The sequence below is a fragment of the Penaeus vannamei genome, chromosome 8 (genome assembly GCF_042767895.1).
Source record: "Penaeus vannamei isolate JL-2024 chromosome 8, ASM4276789v1, whole genome shotgun sequence".
Classification (NCBI taxonomy): Eukaryota; Metazoa; Arthropoda; class Malacostraca; order Decapoda; family Penaeidae; genus Penaeus; species Penaeus vannamei.
Window position 1 is genome coordinate 15172585 of NC_091556.1, and position 22500 is coordinate 15195084.

The following is a 22500-nucleotide window of genomic DNA, read 5'->3' on the forward strand; positions in this document are numbered from 1 at the left end:
GAATGAATAAAGATAAAAACAATTAGCTTAGCATTTTCCCCTTTTTCTTTTACTGTTATTCAGAAAATCAGCTTTGAACTTCTATGGCATACATGAAAAGCAATTGACTTCAGATCATCTTGTTTTCATTATCTCATTTCACAAAAATGACATTTAATATAGAGTATCACTGTTCTAAATTTATCTGATAAACCTAATTAAAAGGTCAACTAATTTCCCCTGAAATTCAGTTGACAATGGTAATATGTTTTAAAGTTTCTGTACATAGATATGGCTGACACAAAATCATACTTTGATTTTTATTTTCTTTTTCTAATCCAGCTTTATGGTATACAGAAATATTAATACATAATCCTTCCCAAAAGAAAAGGCTACTTACTTCTTATGTTCCGTGTCTCGAGTGTATGAGTCGGGGCACTCAATAGCATTGCACTTGTAGCCTCCACGTGTATTGACACATACTTCATTTTCCCCTCGACAAGGTGATTCAGTTTCACATTCATCAATGTCTGAAAGTTATGAAGTTATTAAAGACTAAGGTAACCCAAGTTTTCTCTTTTTTATGTTATGATTATGCTTCTAAAAGTACAGCAAACTTATACATCTTAACAGCTGGCTGTGTTCATATCAGACAATATAAACCTTAAACCTAGATTCTACTGGATCTACTAAATTGGATGCTACAATTTTCAAAAATCAGGGTAATCATTTACATTCTACTTGTGCTATTTCAAATTAAACACTTCCCCCTACATTGCTAAAAATATTGGTTAAAATCTAAATTAAAATTAATAAGCATGCATTAAAAACCTGCTGTATTAACTAACCTTTGCAAGTGTGACCATCTGATGCTAACTGATAACCATCAGGACAAGAGCACTTGAATGTCCCCGGGGTATTTACACAGATACCAATACAAAGCCGTCCTCGACCACGGTATTCTGAACACTCATCTATGTCTGTACATGTCCTATAAATACAGGAAAGAATGAAAGGTGCTATGCAAAAAAAAAAAGGTCTGCATTATATGCACTTAGACTCATATCAGATCTAAACAAAATCATTTAAGCTTATTACTTTATTTTATTTGTAAACATGAATGACTTATCAAAATCATAGCTATTTAGTACCACAAAACATAAATTCTAGTAACATATATCCACTTAATAACAATTCATTTTTCTATCTTCTGCCTTCCCTCTGAGTCAGTCATTCCAACACAAAGAAATGTGTAGTAATTAGTAAGATGTCTACCTCTTTTTGGAATTGATGCTTCCAAAAGCTAGATTGATAATATGGAATATAAAGAAAAAAATTTAAATATATCATATTACTACACACTTTCCACATACCTGTTATCCCTTGCAATGGTAAATCCTGGTTGACATGTACACTGATATGACCCCCAAACATTGATACAATTGTGATGACAGATTCCGTCCACTTCAGTGCATTCATCCACATCTTAAAAAAGATACAGTGGAAATATCAGTGTTCAATAACTGGTATTACTGTTGTATCTATAACATCCCAATAAATATAATACCATAGCCACATCCTTAAGGGTTTCTAATGTTAATGAAGTGATATTTAATAAAACATCTATAATGGGTGCAAGTTTTAGAGAAATTATAGAAAATCATTCTTCTAAATCATTACACCAGTGCTATCACAAACATTAAAATCAATGAACTTCCTCCATGACTTTAAAAAAAGTAGTCATCCTTACCTTCACAAGCAAGCCCATCTGCTTTGTGTTTGAAGCCTTTCTTGCAGTTACAGCGGTAAGAACCTTCTGTATTTTCACACACGGCTGTATTTGAACATATCTGTTTGGGAAACACATTTCTCATGTTGCTAAGTTTTAAATTTGATTAACTGATTTTGTGTGTGTGTCTGTACATGTGTGTATGTGTATGTGTATGTGTGTGTGTGTGTGTGTGTGTGTGTGTGTGTGTGTGTGTGTGTGTGTGTGTGTGTGTGTGTGTGTGTGTGTGTGTGTGTGTGTGTGTGTGTGTGTGTGTGTGTGTGTGTGTGTGTGTGTGTGTGTGTGTGTGTGTGTGTGTGTGTGTGTGTGTGTGTGTGTGTGTGTGTGTGTGTGTGTGTGTGTGTGTGTGTGTGTGTGTGTGTGTGTGTGTGTGTGTGTGTATGTGTGTGTATGTGTGTGTATGTGTGTGTATGTGTGTTTATGTGTGCGTGTGTGTGTGCGTGTGTGTGTGCGTGTGTGTGTGCGTGTGTGTGTGTGCGCGTGTTAGCCCTAGTTATGTTTTCATGTACGTCATAGGAATGTCTTGTTATGTTTCAGATTATGACTTTAATACATGTATACATACTGCATTAGCATATGTGAATGACTACAGTGCTTATGTACATACATACATGTATTGCATTAAGGTGTGTTCTGATATACATCAAAATTCAGGTTACGACACCATTGTAGGAACAGATCTCCGTCATAAGTCGAGAACCCATTGTATTTGTGTTTGTGCATATGTATGTGTGCAAGCATGAGTATATTTCTGGTACATGTGTGCACCTGTCTGATTCTGCATGTGTGTCTATGTATGAATATTTGCTTTTACATAAGCATGTATGCCCATGTGTGTGTTTTATACATATATATATATCTTTTTATTTTTCAAAACCAAGAAAATAAATGTTAATACATACATTCCCGAAGTAAGATTCACATTCATTTACATCTTGACACTGTCGCAAACTATTGAGTCTATAACCAGGAGGACACTGACATATGTAGCTGCCTTGGCGATTGGAACACAGTTGATTTCCTGTACACTGATGACTACCATCAGCACATTCATCTATATCTAAAAAGCAGACATACAGACTACCAGTTAACATGGAAAGTATGTTGCAAGTGTATGCAATACCAGATCTTAAAATAAGTTGAGAGCTTTAGTTGGTATTTTTGATTATTATACATTCATGCTTATAATGTTCACTTATTTATATCACTGTCCAAAAAAAGGAAAAAAAGGAAAAAATCATTTACCAACACACTGATTTCCAATCTCATTAAGTTCATATCCAACCCCGCAGTTCAAAAGGGGGCGGCAGCGGTACGACCCATGGGTGTTGAGGCACCTTTCATTACGTCGGCAAGGAGATATTCTTTCCTCACACTCATTAATATCTATTGGATAGAAAGTTTTGAAGAGGAAAAAAACAATTAACAATAAAATATATTCAAAATTTGCAAAATAGATAAACAGAGAAATATATGCATTTGATTTTTTTTAGAAAATACTTGAGATATACCAAATCTATACCAATTACTCCTAATAAAAGGCTCTGGAGACACACATTTTCATGTCAAGATCATATATTTAATCAAAATATACTGATGATGTAACTCCATTATCTAAGATGATGATGATGATGAAGATGATGAAGATGATGAAGATGATGAAGATGATGAAGATGATGAAGATGATGAAGATGAAGATGAAGATGAAGATGAAGATGAAGATGAAGATGAAGATGAAGATGAAGATGAAGATGAAGATGAAGATGAAGATGAAGATGAAGATGAAGATGAAGATGAAGATGATGAAGATGAAGATGAAGATGATGATGATGATGATGATGATGATGATGATGATGATGATGATGATGATGATGATGATGGTCATCATCATCATCATCATCATCATCATCATCATCATCATCATCATCATCATCACCATCACCATCACCATCACCACCACCACCATCACCATCATCATTATTATGATCACAATGATGATCATGATGATCATGAAGGTCATAGTCACAGTCAGAATCAAGGTCACAGTTATGGTCAAAGTGGCAATGATGATGATTACTATAATAGTCATTTATTTTATCTTCATATTTATTGGATTCTTTGAATTACAAAACTATTCTCTCAATATATCCTCAGGAAAAAAAATCAAATTTACAAATAAATAATCAAGAGCTTTAAGCATCATGAATGGTAAATATTTGTTTGTGGTTATGTAATACAATTAATGAGAATTAATCTTGGGATTTCATTACATCACTTACCAACCCTTGATAACTAGAAACTCAATATATTATTCATTTTCACAAACCATCAGTTGGTAACTCAAATACAGTAACTACATTTTTCTTCACATATTCTAGAAAAAAAAATGAATTAGAATATAGTACATGGTTAAGAAGCATAGCCAGAAATTATTATTTGAAGCTATAATCAGAGGGAAAATTAATTTAAAAAGAAAAACGCATCCTAAACTTACCAATACACCCATGTTGAACAGGCTGAAAGCCAGGATTGCATGCCAGATCTACACATGTTCCATTAAAGCTGAGGACTTGTAAATTTGGGCATATCTTCTTTACACAACGGAATGAGCCCTTTATGTTGAAACACTCATACTTTGGCCCCAGCTGATCACAGTCATGAGTATTTAGCTCACACTCATCATCATCTTCATGCAGGCGTTAGTTAAGCAGAAAAGCAATCATTATATGCATTCAATAGAGCATTAGTATTCAGTGTCAATAAGTTATCTTTTCACAATCAATTATGCATCATGACAATAGTCAGTGATATTTATAAATGAACCAATATATTGAAAACATTTCATCATCAATTAGCAATTGTGTCTGGTACACAACAAAGAATTTAATCACAAATAAATAACGGATTCAAGACTAATAACATGTCCTCTCGATAGAGTCCATCTGTAAGTCGCAAAAAAACTAAGGGCTTCACGACAAATTAGTTCTACAGAAGTAAGTACAGAAAGAAGCCTATCCTTTTATATAAAATGCTGTCTACCCTTTTATATCATTATCAAAGTCTATGTTGCTTTTATTTTGCTCACCATCACACTCTCCTGTATTGTGATTCAAAGTGTATCCTGTACCACATCCAGCAATGCGTATACAAGCATAAGAGCCAATAGTGTTGTCACATCTTTGTGTTGTTTCACAGTTGTGTAAACCAAGCTGGCATTCATTTAGATCTGTAAGAAGATTATTAGTTTTCAAAAGCCTGGACTGACACTAATCAAAGAAAATGTAGATAATGCTTTGGATTCTTCTACAAATTTGAATCAATTTTCCACTCATACCTCTATATAATTCCACCCTTAAATATTTCCATATACATTTTTACTGACAGTATTTGTCAATCCAGAACTTTACCTAAAAGTATTATTACCTAAAGTATTACACTAAATAGATGGGCAAAAGTGAGATTATTACAGTGTATGCATGTTATACAAGATTTGTATATAATATTTACAGACATATAAGCAGATGTGCAATAACTATAGCAAAATATAAACAATTAACATTGATACTATGCTTACCTATGCATTCGCCAGTAGATGAACTTCTTTGGAAACCTTCCCGGCATGAACATTTGTATGAGCCCTGGGTATTTTCACAGACCTCAAATTCTCTACATGGGTTGTCATTACATTCATCAATATCTGTAGTGAAAAATATTCAAGGCATTTATTTACTTTTGATAAAAAAAGCTGGAAATACCTTAATTTTACATCCTTTTCTATTTGCCCAACCATCATACCTACCTCTACAGCTTCTATAAGCTGTATTATATAACGTCCCGGGTGGACACTGAGGAGCTTGAGGACGAGGAGGAAGGGGTGGAGGGGCAGGAGTGGTGGTTGTGGTTGTGGTGGTAGAGGTGATGGTTGTGGTAGAGGATGTTGTGGCACGCACAGGTTTATGTGCAGGTGCACACCAGTAGTCACCCTTGGTATTAATGCAGACCTCTGTCATTTTGTTGCAAATAGCTCGACCTTCTTCACATTCATTAATGTCTGAGAGGACCAGGAAATGGCTTATTACTAGAATTTGCAAAATTGAAGTATTAGAATGTTCAGCAATAATGCTTTTCACTGCTTGAAAAAATGTAACAGAATATATCTAAAGATTGTGCATTGTAACTTTCACTGCATATAACATAAAATCAAAATAAGTTTCATCCTATAGAAAATAAATAATTACAAATACATTATCAGAATCATATTCAAACCCAGAACAGCAAGCAGACAGCAACACATAAATGCCCTACACATTGACTAGTCTGAAGCACTTCAAGTAACTTTAGAGTACATATGTACAGTATACACTTACCAATAATTCTTTAATGGTATCAAAAAATGAATAAACCCCCCAAGTCTTTGGATTGCAACATGCATCATGTCTGTAAGCGGGTAATTTCAACAGAAATGATGCCTTCTATAATATATTCAAGCCTATTCTAATAACTCCTCTTAATGTATAATGTTCTAATATGAATCCTCTTATCCCATGGACTGCAATATTAATTGTTTCCAAATTGAGTATGCACTATAGGCTAGTGTTTCTAACCAGTGTTTCAAAAAAGAGGATTTTTTTGACACAGAAGTACTGCACTTTTCATAAAAGGTCAATAAGAACATAAACAATGGTTCATTCATATGTAAATGCTATACTAATTGTGTACTGTGTTATGTTATGCATGACATAACAATTTTTTTCTTCAATCAGTTTCATCAGAAACATACTAGTTGATCTGTTTAATGAAATCCATAATCTATCTTAACAAAGCTATGTATATAGTCATTAATAATAGGGGCCTCAGACTGCCATTTTCTGTTGTATTGGTAGCAAAGAATTAATTCTCGAAAAGAGCATTTGGTATCTGAACATTTTGGTATTTGAAGTTTTGCTTCCATATATCTATTTAATATATGAAATGTGTTTTGGAGATTATATTTTTGGTTAATGAATACACAGGTTTTAATCAATTCATCATGCAATTTAGGTGGACTTTTATACATGTATTAGGTAGTTTCCAGTATATACTGTAGATTAGCAATTTTCAGTACTAACAAGCACTCATTTTTTCAGCAATTGTCAAAAAAAATAATCAATAAAGATTTGCCATGAAACAAACACATGGCTTGTGTTAGTTCAGTAATTCATGGAAAATTTAGTTCACTAAACTAAATAAATAGCTACTCCAAATATCTAGTTCAACTTATCAGAATAACAGGATATCATTTTTTAGTCTTAAATCAATTTAAAATTCCATTCATTTTCACTGTTCAAAGACAATCAGTTAGTCATTTTGGTTAAAATATTAGTTTTCGTCAGATTTAGCAGTGGATTCAACATACCTACACAAACCCTTCGTCTTCTATTGTAACGAAAACCATTTTGGCAGCGAAGTCTTTTACTATTGCCACTGCCTCCAGACTCCTGTAGGGGCCACCAGTTTGATATTTAAAAGAGGTAAAACACTGAAAAATTCTATCAAATAATTCTAGCATCCACAATTACTATTCATTGAAGATGTATCATGTATTAATTTGGTAAATTATACAGTGCAATTCTGAAGTCTGTATCCTACTGATAACAAGAACAGCATTGTATAATTATTCCTATCTGATTCAAAATAAGATTATGCCCTAGCATAGTTTTCACAGAGGTATTAGTAAAAAAAATGTATTTTTCTCCCTGTCCTTTTAATAGGAGGCTCTGATGATAAGTTTGACTGCACTAGATATATATTACTGATATTTTCATATTAATATGGGAATGATCTTCCAATGTAAAATTCAACTTAACTTTGCTTCTAGATTCCTTGAAATAATTTGGAGGATACAATCATTAAGGATTCCATATTACACCCCATAGTGGAATGATAGCACAAAATTAAATATTAATACTACTGAATCATCTGAATTCTAGTCAAAAGCTTTTATGTGTGTAAACAAAGATTTTATTTTGTATTGTCCTTTAAATAATCCTCTTTCCTTTGAATAGTTTCCTAACACATAAAAAAATGTATCAATGAATTGCAGACAGCTCTACTGAATATTAGTTAAGAGCTTGAAAAATCACTTTTTCCTGCACATGACATTTCAAACTAAAAACAACTCAATAAGGCCTTCCTATCACCTTGGAAAATATTTTGGACTGTTTACCCTATAATCTTCACCTGTGTTTGATCCAATTCATTAGTGTCAGAACCCTCCTTTTCCCTGCTTGGAACTGTGGTTACAGAATTGGACACCTCCTCTTTTGGGCGACAAGCATAATCCCCTCTCCGGTTGACACATTCCTCTGATGCTGAGCAATCATGAATTCCCTCCGAGCATTCATCAATATCTTCATTTGCAAATAAAGACAAACAGCAGTTGGATATAATAATCTTATAAGATAATAATAACACTGGTTGATAATCATACATGAAATCATAGTTAACTCTAAGCTAAAAAATCTTTAGTAATTACAATGAAGGACATACTTCAAGAGTAAAATATGACATATTCAAATTACAAATACAACTGGAACTTTAATATTTCTTAACCAACTAGCAAAGAAAACTGCAAACAAATTGAAAATTACATTGCAAACCCCACCTTTCACTAGCAAATTCTCATCACCCAAATATGGTGTCCCAGTAATTTTTATTTCCACATATGTATGACATAGTAATAAGGAGACATAGGTAGAGCATATACATCAGTCATGAAGAATAAGTATATGTAAAATTGGCATCTCCATACTTTTTGAATTAAAGTATAGTAGGATCACTAGGAAAATGTTTGCACAATGACTGGTTCATGTGTGACATTATTGCTCAAATATCCTTGGTGCCTTTATTCTTCTTTCTTTGTAACTCCACCTTTTGATATAAAATGACAAATTCTGCCACTTCCTGTGAATGATAAGTCCTCAAGCATGGCAAGAGTAAAATTAGAGTCATTATGTCAAATCAAAATTCTCAGCAAGCCCACTATGTTGACCCAAAACAGTCTGAACATACCCTCAGCAGATCAAAAATAAATATGATTCCTAACTGACCACAAAATATATGAGAAAGTAAATATGCTACTGAAAAGCAGACAAACTGACCCATGCACACTCTCGCTGTCCTATTGAAAGTAAATCCAGGATGGCATGTCTGGCTAGCAGTCCCATGGGTGTGACACTGATAGGATCCCAAAGTGTTAACACAGTATTGACCATCCTCACAATCATCTTTTTTCTCACCGCATTCATCTATATCTATGATGAAACAAGTATAAATGAAGATCATTTTAAAAGCAGAGAAATGTTTTCCATTTCCTAGTAAAATATGTATATTTTTTTCACATTTATGCTTCTTTTTAAAAACTTTTATTTCTGCAAAGCAACTACAAACAATATCATATATAATAATAACACAGACTCCATAAGTATACATTTTTAACATTCATGCTTGTCTTCTTAAAACCCACTGACTATATCACATATAATAAAATAATAACATAAATTCCACAAGGCAAATTATCCAAATTACTGTACCCTTACTTTTTACAGACATAACTACCATAGATATTTACATGAAAAACACTGCATAAAAAACACTTACCTATGCATGCCCTCTGTTCATGGTCATACCTATAGCCAAAGTCACATGTTGGTTGTTGATCAATGCACCTATAACTGCTCACAGTGTTGACACATGTTTGTGTGGACCATTCACAGGAGTCAATATTTTCAGTACACTCGTCAATATCTTTGAAAATACAAAAAATGCATTTGTTTAAAAAAGATGAAAACATTATAAAAACATCATTGACAAAAAATTGGTAATATATACGCTGGTGAAAAAAAACTTTGGTGGATACATACAACAGCTAAAGTTTTTTTGTTTTTTTTTCCCCTCTGCATTATAATTTCTTCATTAACTATGAGGTAATACCATGATTACACTATTTCACTTCAAAGTACCATTACTTGTAATCAATCATAATCATCTTTGCTAATATGGAATTAAAATCAACAATATTCATCAAAATGAGTACATTTGCCACATACCTGTGTTTTCAGCTTCAACAGTGATTTGTATATTTGACTACCAGTACTTGCTACTTGCATATGATTTGAAACTTACATTTAATGCTATAAAAATCCATTTAAAGTAAAGACAGAACAACATACTACCCACAAAAATACAGCTTCTATACATAACATATGCAAGACTTCACATAATACTTAAATCATACTAAAAAGAAACTTATCAATCGAACCACAGAAGCATAAGAAATTCTATTTATATAGATTAATATGCACCAACACTTCTGCATATTCCATGTTTGCAAACATTGACAGTAAATGTAAAATGTTTTGGTGAAAAATCATATATTAAAGGGAAACAAAGCATGATACTCTTGTATAAAGCAGTACATACCATGACACCGTCTATCTGAAGAAGAGTACCTGAACCCTTTTGTGCAATCAGCTGGGGAGCCACTGCAGGTATAATGGCCGTACTGGTTGTAGCATCTCTCACCACCACGGCAATCATGTGTCCCCTCCTTACACTCGTCAACATCTATCAGTTGAGTGTTGGCAGATGAAAATCAAAAGTGAAATTTTGTTCATATGTAAAATAATATAACTGAGAGAAATTTATTCTTCTTTAAAAATTACAACTTGAACTTTTCGGTTTAAAATACTCAAAATGACCAGTTATTAAAACAATACCATTGAAATGACATAATCTTCTGCTAATAATCTTAAGGCTCATTTTAAACATGATTACTGCTAAATTTTACAGTGATACATACTGTACAAATAAATACCAAGAATATTTTTAATATGGAACACATATATGTACTAATCTAAACTCATCCCACGCTAATTTTGATAATGCATTTGCGTAGGAAATAAAAATAAGTATCAAAAGCAGTTAGAACATATAGAGAGCAAAGATTATGATGTCAGCTATATTTCTACTGATAATTAAAATAGGCTTATATTACTACAACTAGTAAAATAAGTTTAAAGATTTTCATTAGCTGGTAATTACAAGATACCTATCAGTCACTGCAGAATGTAAAAGAACTTCAGTGCAGATGAAGCTCATGCTATTAATATTCTGAAAAGCTCAAACATAAAATCACATTAGTAAACACTTCTAGCTTTGTATATATTAGTAAAATTAATCTCGTAATAATAACTTGTCATAGAATTTAGTATTCATACAAATCTATCACACAGTCAAGATAAGTGATCAGGACAACATATCAATATTAGAAATAAGAATTACTATTCAAATAAAAGCACAGAATAAAAGCTGGATTAAGCATCACCTAACAGTTACAAAATGAATAACCAGTTGTAAGTAATTGGTTCATAAGTAAATATGTTCTAGTAATTTTGGAACAAGTAATATCTGTACAGGCACTAATTCAGGAATGCTTACCAACACATTTCTGGGTGTCTGGATCCCTTATAAACCCTTGTGTGCAATTTGGCAAAATCTTGCATCTAAAGCTCCCTTGTGTGTTGATGCATTCCTCTTTGGAAGCATGACAATTATGTTCCCCAGTCTCACATTCATTAATATCTGAAAAAACAGCATTATAGCATGTTCTCTTTTTACAAATATATTATTCTATAATATCCTGACCACTGTTCATAGCCCAAAAGTTATACAGTAAATACCAATAACTTCCTTTTTAATAAATTCCTATTCTTCTAGATCAATTCTTTATTTTTTTTTTCATTTTCTAGGCCTACTGTATCAGACAATTCAAAATCATTCTCCTGATGCATTTTGTATCTGTGGAAAACATTACTAGCTAGATTAAGAAACACTATACATTCAAGTTAAAAGCAAGAAAAAAATTTAAAAGAAAAAAAAAATCCTGCTCATTTATCTAAAATAGCTAGACATTAATATATAGTATAATTTGCCAAGCTGATAGAAAAATAACTGTTTTCTTCACATCAAACAGGATATGTTGCCCACTTTCTTATGCCTTCCTAAAGTTACTGCATTCTACTAATGACAAACCTCTGCAGCGTCCAAATATGTCACGCTGATATCCAGTACTGCATTCAAGAGTACGACATCTGTAGCTTCCTCTCGTGTTCACACACCGTTCATTTTCCTCACAGAGATCATTTTCTTCACATTCATCAATGTCTAAATTGAAAGAATTTAAAATAGTGTTAAAAGAAAATCCCAATCATGTCAACATACAGTTTTAGATACAGTCTATACTGCTAGTCTCAATTAAATAATAATCCCACCTTCACATTGCCTGCTTTCACTATTTCTTCTGAAGCCTGGACGACAAGGAGCTAGGCGTCGGCACTGATAAGACCCAAATGTATTAATGCATTGCTCCTCTGGCCCACAGGGTGTTGTTTCGCACTCATTGATATCTGAAAATTAAGATATTATATTCTCCACTCTACTATGGAATTACATGAAAATGAATGAGGAAATTTTTTTCACAACGAAAAAAGGGAAATTCAAACAGATATTAACTGTATTGCTGTATTTTGAAATACTGTTATGACTGCAGACCAGAAGTTTTATGATAATAGACACTTTTTTCTTCAAATATCAAAATATCAACCAATAAAAGCTCTGTCATAAATGGATGGTGTAGGCAACACAATAAAAATAGATATATCAGTCATAAAAAGGTGCTTAATAATTTCTCAAAAAATGCTGAAAGCTACAGCTTAAACATACAATCATACATCCTGTATCTCTAAAATAGATCTCATGTTATTTCTATTAAATTTGAAACTAAAGTAAGAAAAAACAATAAAATGCTTCTGCTGAAAACATTCATACACAATCACAGTATCTACACTGGTGTTCAAGACTCTGGAAATGCTCACCAGTGCAACGTCTAGGGTTTGAAGGATCCCTTTTTCTTCCAACTGGACATGGTTTTGCCCGACATGTGTGGCCTCCCTGTGTATTGACACATTCCTCAACACCAACTTGGCATGTGTCACTTCCTTCATCACACTCATTAATATCTGCATCAAAATTACTTATAAAACATCTGCTAAGCATTAACATTCTACTTTCATTTTATTATTTATTTAAGATATGATAATTCTGCAGCATCCACAGAAGCTACTTTTACTTATTACACTTTACGGAAGTAAAAAATGAATACTGTACCACGGCAAACGTTGGTATTTGGATCCCTTCGGTAACCTTCATCACATGGGGGCCAAATGCAAATATATGAGCCATAGGTATTTTGGCAAAGTTGTTCTGACTCACAAACTCGTTCAAGGCATTCATCAATATCTGTTGAAGAGAATCATGTAATTACCATAGGTATTGGAAGACCTTTTGAAGTGGAGGGCAAAGTAGGTGACAAAAAAAATAGTCAGAGAGTCCTGGGGACTGCAGGACCCTTACAGGGTCCAGGGGCAGTGCCCTAGTGGGGGACCAGGAGGCGAAGCCCCCATAAACCCATAAATTTAAGCAGTTCTAAAGATATATATATATATATATATATATATATATATATATATATATATATATATATATATATATAATGTATATATATATACATACATACATACACACACACACACACACACACACACACACACACACACACACACACACACACACACACACACACACACACACACACATATATATATATATATATATATATATATATATATATATATATATGCATTTATTTCTATGTATATGCATGTTTGTATATTGAATGTTCATTGGGTCGGGCCTCGCACAGTTTTAACAAACCAGCCATACGACATATCACCGAGTATCAAGTACTTGGAGAAACACCACTTACAGTATAAAAGATACTAACGGTTCTTGTTAATTAAAAACATACAGCATAAACATATTCTCAGAATGCAAGGACAATTGTAATAACATACAGTAAGATATGCAATCATTAATCAGACGAAATTAATATAATTGATCACAGAAGCTGAAGAGTGCAATCGAAGAATCAAAGGAACAGTACTTCTCCAAAGTGGCTCACTGGCAGCCCCTCGTCCTCTTTACGGTCCTTGGATCTGTACCAGGATAACTAGACCGTTTGTGTGTGAACATCCACAAAGTGATGGCTGTGGATGGCCATATTATAGAAGAACCCTCTCCTCGCGATGTTAAGGTATGCCATCATCCCCTCACGAGTGAAATGTATCTGGACGCAGCATCCTTTTAACATTGTAAAAGTATCTGCCTTCCCGTCTGATACTGCTTCTATGTACCAAACTGTCCACTGCACACAGGAGTCCAGGAGGCAGAACATCCACACTTATTCCAGTAGTTCTTGTCCCATTGGGCCTTCCTCTTCTCTATGAAACTAACGTAAATGACAAATTACCTCCAGAGCAAGCAATTCCGACCCTTACCGTCAATCCCTCTGATTACTTTAGACCTATATACAGACTCATATCGTGTATATAATCAAAATGTTCCTCAGAAAATGCAGTGTCTATATATCACTGCCTCTGTAATCATTATACAGACTGTAGATATCAATTATTCACGAATATTCTACCGACGTACCTTCTTATCATAAAGCTTTTCCTCTTATCAACATCTCTTTTCTCACATACCAGAGTACCTAAGGTTTCTTCATCACGAAACCGTCATGTGACCATATGATTCTAAATTTATGTTCATTCATATTTTCATGTTTTCCTTTATATGGTTAAAAACGGACTTTGTTCATGGCAATTCCTGAGCCATCTCGACAGACCACTCGCCCTCGCGGGCTTGGCAGGACGCGGCTCTTCCGTGGGCGTCTATGCCTTGCCCCTCTGTACTAATAAATATGTAAACCTGCGGCGACTTTAACTTCACCAGACCCTTTCAAGACACCAACCAGTGCCTTACCGCCTCAGCCACCTACCAAGCAGTGGGGATAACGCCTCCCACTATATTACATGTCCAGTGCAATCAAACACTACCAGATTTGCACAGAAATATGTAAAATACACACTTCATGTGAAACCATAGCAGCAAACTGCAGTGTTCTTGAACATGTCCAGGATATCTCGAGCTTCGGCAGTTTTGAACCTCACAGAACACAATTATATCATATGTTACGATAATTGCAAGTCCAACTAGGAGTCTGAAAATAACTTACACCAGGTTGCTTGTTTTATCTAGTGAATCCAAGCAAATCCATCCCATTTCCCCGATTCCTTAGGCCATTTCAGGGGCTGTCACTGTAAGCATAACTTCTTGGCAAAATACCATCACCGAGACGTGTTATCGTAATTCCAATTATATAACTACAGTTTATTGTACGATTCTTTACCATCGCTCTATACCACGGATGTTTGAGTGTGGTAGGAGAACCAGTCGATCTTGCATGTCAGGGAAGGGAGAAAGCTGATGCCAAAGCACGTTATTAAGGTTTTATTGCCATACAGCCAAACCAGCAATATCAGGGTCTTGCAAGTGATTATACACCTACTACTAAGCCTATCCTATGGACTTCCTTGTCCGAAAACCCAGTTCATAAACTACGCTCTAGATATGCAAAGCTATGTGAATTCGAGGTTCTAATTGCAAGCACACAAATAGACTGACAGGTTCTCCATGACCACCATGTAAGTCCAGATCCTGGTCCATTCAAATCCAGTCTCGAAACAGAAGGCCTTTGCACCCCCGCTAAATAAACTGAGAACCACCACTATGATCCCGATCAGTTCCCTAGCGGTGGGTCGCAGAGGAGGGATTGCAAAGCCTTCGGAGGAAAATATAATTGACAATTTGCTAGGCGGTCTTCAGTCTTCATAATGAGAATATGCTATGAAGTTACTTCTTCAAGACATACTGTATTGCAATTAGGAAAGTAATGTCTGTAGTTATTGCTGTTTTTTTCTCTCGCATAGCTTAAAAATATCTTGATAAAAAATGTAAATGGAACGGCTGTTGTCAGGGAGTTACGGATGTATCGGAGAAATACAAAAGGGTCGTGAGTGAAATAAGTTAGGGACAACTGTTCTAGAAACCCAGAATGCCAAGGGAAGGGCTTGGCACTCAGTTTTCAGCATGATGCTTGATCTGCTATTCCGCATCCCTCCTCAACAGAGCCTGGGGCCTAAATGCAAGAGCTCGATGTAATTTGCGGTCTCTAGCCAGGCAAGCTATGCAACACATCTGTGGTCTCTGGTATCTCAGAAATGAAAATCTGCCTTTTTCTTAAGCATCCAGCAATGGACTCGTACACTACAACAACCACTTCACGTTTGAAGGCGGCCCACAGTCCTAAAGAGATTATCTGATTGTTGAGTACTATTAAATCGGTTAGTGACAGCAAGGCAAACCCCTGATCACATTCCTGCATTCTCAGTCTGTCCATATAGTTTTCGAGTGAACGCTTGAGAGTAGCCACGGATTTTTATAGCACTCCTGAAAGCCCTGCAGTTCCAATTACCGATAATTGCCCTAGAAGTAAAGGTCATTTTATGACTTTGTAGGTATTCATTCCACCGCTGCACTCAGTGCATGAAATCGACACAGAATTAGAAATAGGTATGGACATTCTTTCCTAGCTATTGTATATCAGTATCAAAACTTGCATTTTACCTTCACACTGTAGACTGTTTGGATTTCTCCCAAAACCTTCTGGACAGGGAGTTGGTCCCGGGCTTGTAGTGACAGCTGGTGATGATGTTGCAGTTGTGGTAGTTGAAAGAGTGCATCTATAAGAGCCTTCAGTATTAACACACCGGGTTCCACGTCTACACGGTGACTCAAGACACTCGTTGATATCTACACACACGGCTGGGTCTCTATAAGCAAAGAATTAAGAGCATATAAGGGGATATATAAAATAAATCTTTTTATAAAAGAACATATCACTGTATCTTTTTAAAAGTAACATAAAACTTTGTTGCTTTTACGTAGGATCATATCTGAAGCCATCCTGACACTCAACACGGCACTCAAAGGCTCCCTCGGTGTTGATGCAGATCTCGCCAGGAAGGCACTTGGCCACGCCAGCCAAGCATTCATCCACGTCTACAAGGGATGTAGAAGAGAGCATTTATTCTGTAATGCCAATATAGGTCGCAACTTAGAAATACCTACATTTCATTAAGATTTTTTGTTACATTTTTGTGGAGTAATACCCTGTGTCTTTTTTCTTTTTTCTCTTATTTTCCTAGTATCTATGAATAGGTTCCAGTCTGCAGGTCAGAACAATTCTGCTGTTTTATTTACCTTTACATCTTCCAGTGACTGGATCAGGTGCAAATCCAGCATTACACCTTCTTCTTGGTCTGCATATGAAGCCCCCTAGAGTGTTGATACAGCGTTCGATGGACAAGGTACAGTTGTGCAGACCAGCCCCGCATTCATCAACATCTGTAAAGATTTTTCATTTTCAGTGTTTGTCTAGTTTACTAAAATATTGTAATATAAACAATATGTATTGCTTTCAATTATTAGATTCATAAGAATATATATTCCCACAATGATAGTTCAATGGAAAAGGAATCTCTAACACAGTGTTGTCCAAAATATATTTTCCCACTATGATTGTTAAATGGAAAAGGACCTCCAACACAGTGTTGTCCAAACTGGGGTACGCAACATAGATCATACGGGTAAGTGAACAAACAAGGAACACACACGCCTCACATCTCACATTAAGTTATGTAAATATTTTTCAAGCATTTTGTTATTAAATCATCTCTTTTATTCGTTTATTCAATTCGAATTTATTGACCAATACTCCTGCAATATGGTCTTTTCATAATTAGTATATTATTTGCATTATCTTAAATATAACAGTTTGTTTAGCCATGGTGGACAACGTAACAGTACAAGAAGGTAAAAGGGTACAATAGGCGAAAATGTTTGGACAACACTGCTCTAACACACTCAGCAAAACATTAGTATTAAAGAATTCTACTTCTTTTAAACAATAATAAAACAACAATAACAATATATCTACCAAGACATCTCTTTGTGTTAAGATCATAACCAAAGCCTTCAGCGCACTCCTGAACTGGTGGCTGAAACGTGGCTCGAGGAAGAGCTTCATATGGGTTAACACCAAAATCAACTTCATTGATACTAAGTGCTTCACAACGGTATTTGCCAATCTCGTTAATGCAGATTTCTGTTTCTGGATGACAGGTGTGCAGACCCTCAACACATTCGTCAACATCTGTTGGACAGAATAAATAACTGAATTCATGTTGGGATAACTGTGAGTTTGCCAGCTTGCCTATTAACATATTGTATATTATCTTATTTTTTTCTTCCAAAAATCAAATCAATTCACATATTTAATAAAGTACTTTTCTTTTGCTCCTGTGCATCTCAGTTTATGCATTATAACATTCACATTAATCATCACAAAACTATAATCACAATTATTCCAAAGAGTAATTAAGGTAAAGGAAAAATAGATTCTCAGACCTATATCATGATGGGAGCAACCCACTGTTCCATTATTTTTTTGCTAGCTTTAAAGAGAGAAAATTTGAAAGCAATATATGAAGCGCATCATTCCTTTAGTAAGCAAAGTCTGTTTGATCGGAAAGTGCAAGGCAATAAAAGTATTATTATAGAGTTATTTCAGGTTTAGCATCGGCATTTTATAAGGGTTGTGGCATTTATGAGAAATGCACGGTCAGCATAAATATTTTTAAAAACATTCAAACACCATAGGCAGGTAAAGAAGATAAGAAAATGGAATATGATTTATGCAAGGTGGCATTGGAATTTATTAATTATTACAGCCCTCAATACCTTTTTTTAACCATCAAGTAGACCTGTATACAAGGAATATATTAAATGGCATTGGCATGCAAGAAGGAAAAAAAATCTTTATTCCTTGATGCAATTGCCTTTGCAGAACACTCTTTAGATAAAAATGCTGTACCAAATAGGAATATATGATAACATGAATGTGTAGGCAGACACATGAGCATTTCGTACAGACAGCCATTGAACAGTAGTAATCAAGAGAAAGAAGCAGCAATAAGGAAATATATTTCAGCCAAAGCGAAAAAGTTGGATGGTAGACGCCAAGAGCCAGCCAAGCGTAATTTGCCGGGAGGTGACGTCTAACCTTCACAGCTTGTGGTGGTGCCGTTCAAGGGTTTATATCCCGCTGGACAGAAGGCTTTTGGCAGCTCATGACACACGAAAGATCCTATTGTGTTGTGACACTGCCAGCCGGGATCGCAGGGTTCGTCCACACACTCGTCTTGGTCTGTAGTATTCCGGATATACCTTATTTATATAACCCATCAACTTTTAAATAAAGTTTCTTGAAACCGCAAACTTTTTTTATCCTTACCCCAGTATTAAAATCATTATTGTTGTTTGTCTTTGATATTAGATGCGAGATCGGAAAAGGAATGAGACAATTGTATATTTGGATGAATAGTCTAATTTGCTTTAAATGAGACATATTTCTTCAAAAATAAAGATCAGTGTGATAATAAATGTACCCCCATTGCAACAGAGTTTATGGAATACCCATCATGTCCCTTAATTCTTTCGATTCAAAGTCATTTCCCATGGGCCGAAAAGCGATATGGTAGAAGTTATCATTTGTCAATTGTTCAGCAAGAATCTTAGATGTTCAATAAACCCTTATTTTACGCGAACTTTTGAATTACACTTTTGGTTTCCCGCGCTCTTCCAGACATCATGAAGTGGCTCATGTCTCCCACGCAGCCTAGGGCCACCAGAGCCTTAACTATAGAGTGCCCGCCAGAGGCCAAAAGTTGACTGGTGTTATGAAAACGAGCATATCTGTGTATGAGTATTTTTTTACTGATGGTGTTTCCTTATTTATACCTTTCACAAATCACAGAGTAGCACATATACGCGGGGTGTGGTTACGTAACCTATGTCTAACATAGAGGTTTACTGAATAAGGGTTTACTGCATACACGTGTATGTATATGTGTGTGTGTGTGTGTGTGTGTGTGTGTGTGTGTGTGTGTGTGTGTGTGTGTGTGTGTGTGTGTGTGTGTGTGTGTGTGTGTGTGTGTGTGTGTGTGTGTGTTTCCTTTATTTATAGGCACGTATATGTAAAAACTCAATCAAAATGCCTAATGACCATAACTTTGTTTTGCGGTACTGGGTAAAACAAGATTATCTCAGTAATTTTCTTGCATGAATATTGCAAACCAAATTACCCTCTGAATGAATGAATACCAGAGAAGTGAAGCAAAACATCGTAAGATTTGCCTCACCCGCGCCTGTACTTACCAACGCACGTCCTCAGAGCAAGGCTGAACTGGAAACCTTCGTCACATTTCTCGTCGCATTCGTAAGCCCCGTCGGTGTTCCGGCACTGTTCCTTTTCCGGCTCACAGCCATGTAAATTTTCGTCGCATTCGTCCACATCTGTTAGGTGAGACTAAAAGCTTCGAGGGCTGGCTTATCAACGAAAAACAAGGGGGCAACCCAAAGAGGAGAGAGTTATATATATGATACAGTGAATAGTTCTTAGTTCTGCAAAAAAGGTTTTGTAGATTTTGTTCAGAAACCCTTACTGGTAAAAATACTATCGAAGTTTTTAAAGCCATCCCGAAAACGACGAAACAATGGATACAATTTTGCTGTGTAGATGAATTCTGAAATTTGGTAATACGGACGTTGTTAAGGACGTCACACCTCAAATAACACTCTCTTATCCAGAATAAAAGGGGTATCAGTTACAAAATTATATCCATATGTATATTTTTATCATATTCCCTAACATATTCGTCACTACAAAATCAGTAATTTAAAAGGAGAAAAGCCACAAGAACTCTGCACAGAAGCACATATTACCTACACAACAGACTAAAACAAAACAAGTCCGTAACCCACATACAGATAGTAAAGTCCAAGAAAGTGTACTTACCTTATGAAGGACGTTTAGAAATGCTTTTGTAATCAATTCATTATCTAATGTCAATGACCTTGATATATATAACAACGCCTTGGTTGTAAAAAGAGAAATATCAGTCATACCTATACATATCTTCTGCTCAGCACTGTACTTATAGCCAGCAATGCAGTCTGTGGGGCCGCTTTTCTGCTGACAAGTGAAGCTGCCGCGAGTGTTCACACAAAAATGCGATGTTCTGTTGCAGTTATCTGTCTGCAGGATGCATTCATCCACATCTGAAAGTTAACATGACAATGTTAGTCAAGATTAAGAGATAGCATAAATCGAAGATCTAGTTTTGTTAGTAAGTAATGGTAAATCTATTATTGAACCAAACTAATAAACAGTTTTACTCTAGCGGAATTTCACTTATGTTAGCTATTCTTATCCAGTGATCGTGATCCACATTATTAATAATAACTTATTTTTTTTCTAAATCAAAAGATAAGAATATTTGTTTCTTATTCACAGTGATTCAAAAGTGCAGTTGATCATTGTACATAATTAAAGTAAAAAAATATCAGTAATTGCACACTTCGGATTCCATAAAGAAATAACATGCATGATAAGCAAAATATGTTGCCATACTTAACAAACTACAATCTTACAAACCTTCCATATCAGAAAACAAATACAATACTGACAATACCCTGCACACACGACATCTACAACAAGCCATGCAATAAAAAAAGACAGAACAAGCAAAAACGTAAACAAACCCAAACAAGACTGAAGGTTCAAATCAAAAGCAAAACCAGGGGGACAGTCAACCCCGGGGATCTGTGTGCAGGTGTAAGAGCCAATGGTGTTCTGGCAGATACCCCCGTGGCCACACAAACCCGAGGTAACTTCACACTCATCCACATCTGAAACCCAGTAAAAAAATGTACAAAAGGAACAGAGTAATTTCTTTATATGATCTAGCGGGGACTGGAAAGAGAGAATTCACAACTTAAATCGATAGTGATGAAGGTATTGCATATACTTGATGGGAGGAATAAATCAATAAAATGTCAACAAGGTGCACTATATAAGGAATAACTTAACGCAAATGTCAATAATGTGGAGTATAATGTGTAGTATATTTCTATTTCTATCAATAATTTTGTAAATGCAAGTCCACCATAGTGCGTGGGAATACAAGAAATAAAAGTTATGAATACGGTTATCTTAATGTTGCAAACGCTGCTGTATAAGACGAAACTAATGGGGTTAATGATGACAATAATGGTGATATTGTTGTTGCTATTAATGGTCTTGCATCTATTGCTGATGGTGAAGATGAATATAGTGGTGTTGGTGGTTATGGTGCTTCTGTTATCATTGATTCCGATGCTGCTGCTAATGATACCATTGGTAATAATTTTGATGACTGTGCTGTTGATAATGATAACGCTAATGACGATGATGATAACAATGCTGCTACAAATGATGCTACTGGTGGTAACGACGATAACTGTCTAGTTGCTGCTAATGATGATAATGATGATGTTGATAATTACGATGATGGTGGTGGACTGATAATGAAAATGATTACAGTAACGGATATCACATTATAATAATAATAGCCATGATAAAATATGGTTTGTTGTTACTGTCATGATAATATGATTTCAAACAAATAAAACAATATCATTCAGTTATATTGCTTGTATAGATAGACAGAGATATAGATACATAATCTTAAAGGTAAATGACCAGACCAGACCGGCAGTTTTTATATTTTTGTCTCGTCTTATGATAGATTTAATCAACAAATGAATCTAATCTGATAAGTAGCGATGACTTC

At 35.1% G+C, this 22500-nt stretch overlaps 1 protein-coding gene across 15 annotated transcripts in view; it reads right to left on the reverse strand.

Annotated features, from left to right (window-relative positions):
• Positions 1-22500, reverse strand: part of LOC113809322 (fibrillin-1) — a 45282-nt gene that overhangs the window by 692 nt on the left and 22090 nt on the right. The window contains exons 9-36 of one of the 15 annotated variants that reach the window (XM_027360870.2): positions 21431-21577; positions 20795-20947; positions 20045-20182; positions 18891-19034; positions 17766-17981; positions 17030-17173; positions 16711-16828; positions 16394-16599; positions 12974-13105; positions 12682-12825; positions 12079-12213; positions 11840-11971; positions 11246-11389; positions 10229-10372; positions 9407-9553; positions 8908-9060; positions 7988-8157; positions 7164-7245; positions 5568-5819; positions 5343-5465; positions 4854-4994; positions 4263-4454; positions 3014-3154; positions 2671-2828; positions 1730-1829; positions 1353-1464; positions 828-970; positions 380-509 (exon numbers count right to left, since the gene is read on the reverse strand). In XM_027360870.2, coding sequence (XP_027216671.2) covers positions 380-509; positions 828-970; positions 1353-1464; positions 1730-1829; positions 2671-2828; positions 3014-3154; positions 4263-4454; positions 4854-4994; positions 5343-5465; positions 5568-5819; positions 7164-7245; positions 7988-8157; positions 8908-9060; positions 9407-9553; positions 10229-10372; positions 11246-11389; positions 11840-11971; positions 12079-12213; positions 12682-12825; positions 12974-13105; positions 16394-16599; positions 16711-16828; positions 17030-17173; positions 17766-17981; positions 18891-19034; positions 20045-20182; positions 20795-20947; positions 21431-21577 — 4141 coding nt within the window. The remainder of the gene's footprint in view (positions 1-379; positions 510-827; positions 971-1352; positions 1465-1729; positions 1830-2670; positions 2829-3013; positions 3155-4262; positions 4455-4853; positions 4995-5342; positions 5466-5567; positions 5820-7163; positions 7246-7987; positions 8158-8907; positions 9061-9406; positions 9554-10228; positions 10373-11245; positions 11390-11839; positions 11972-12078; positions 12214-12681; positions 12826-12973; positions 13106-16393; positions 16600-16710; positions 16829-17029; positions 17174-17765; positions 17982-18890; positions 19035-20044; positions 20183-20794; positions 20948-21430; positions 21578-22500) is intronic. The other 14 variants (XM_027360879.2, XM_027360872.2, XM_027360871.2 and 11 more) reach the window with 14 other exon arrangements.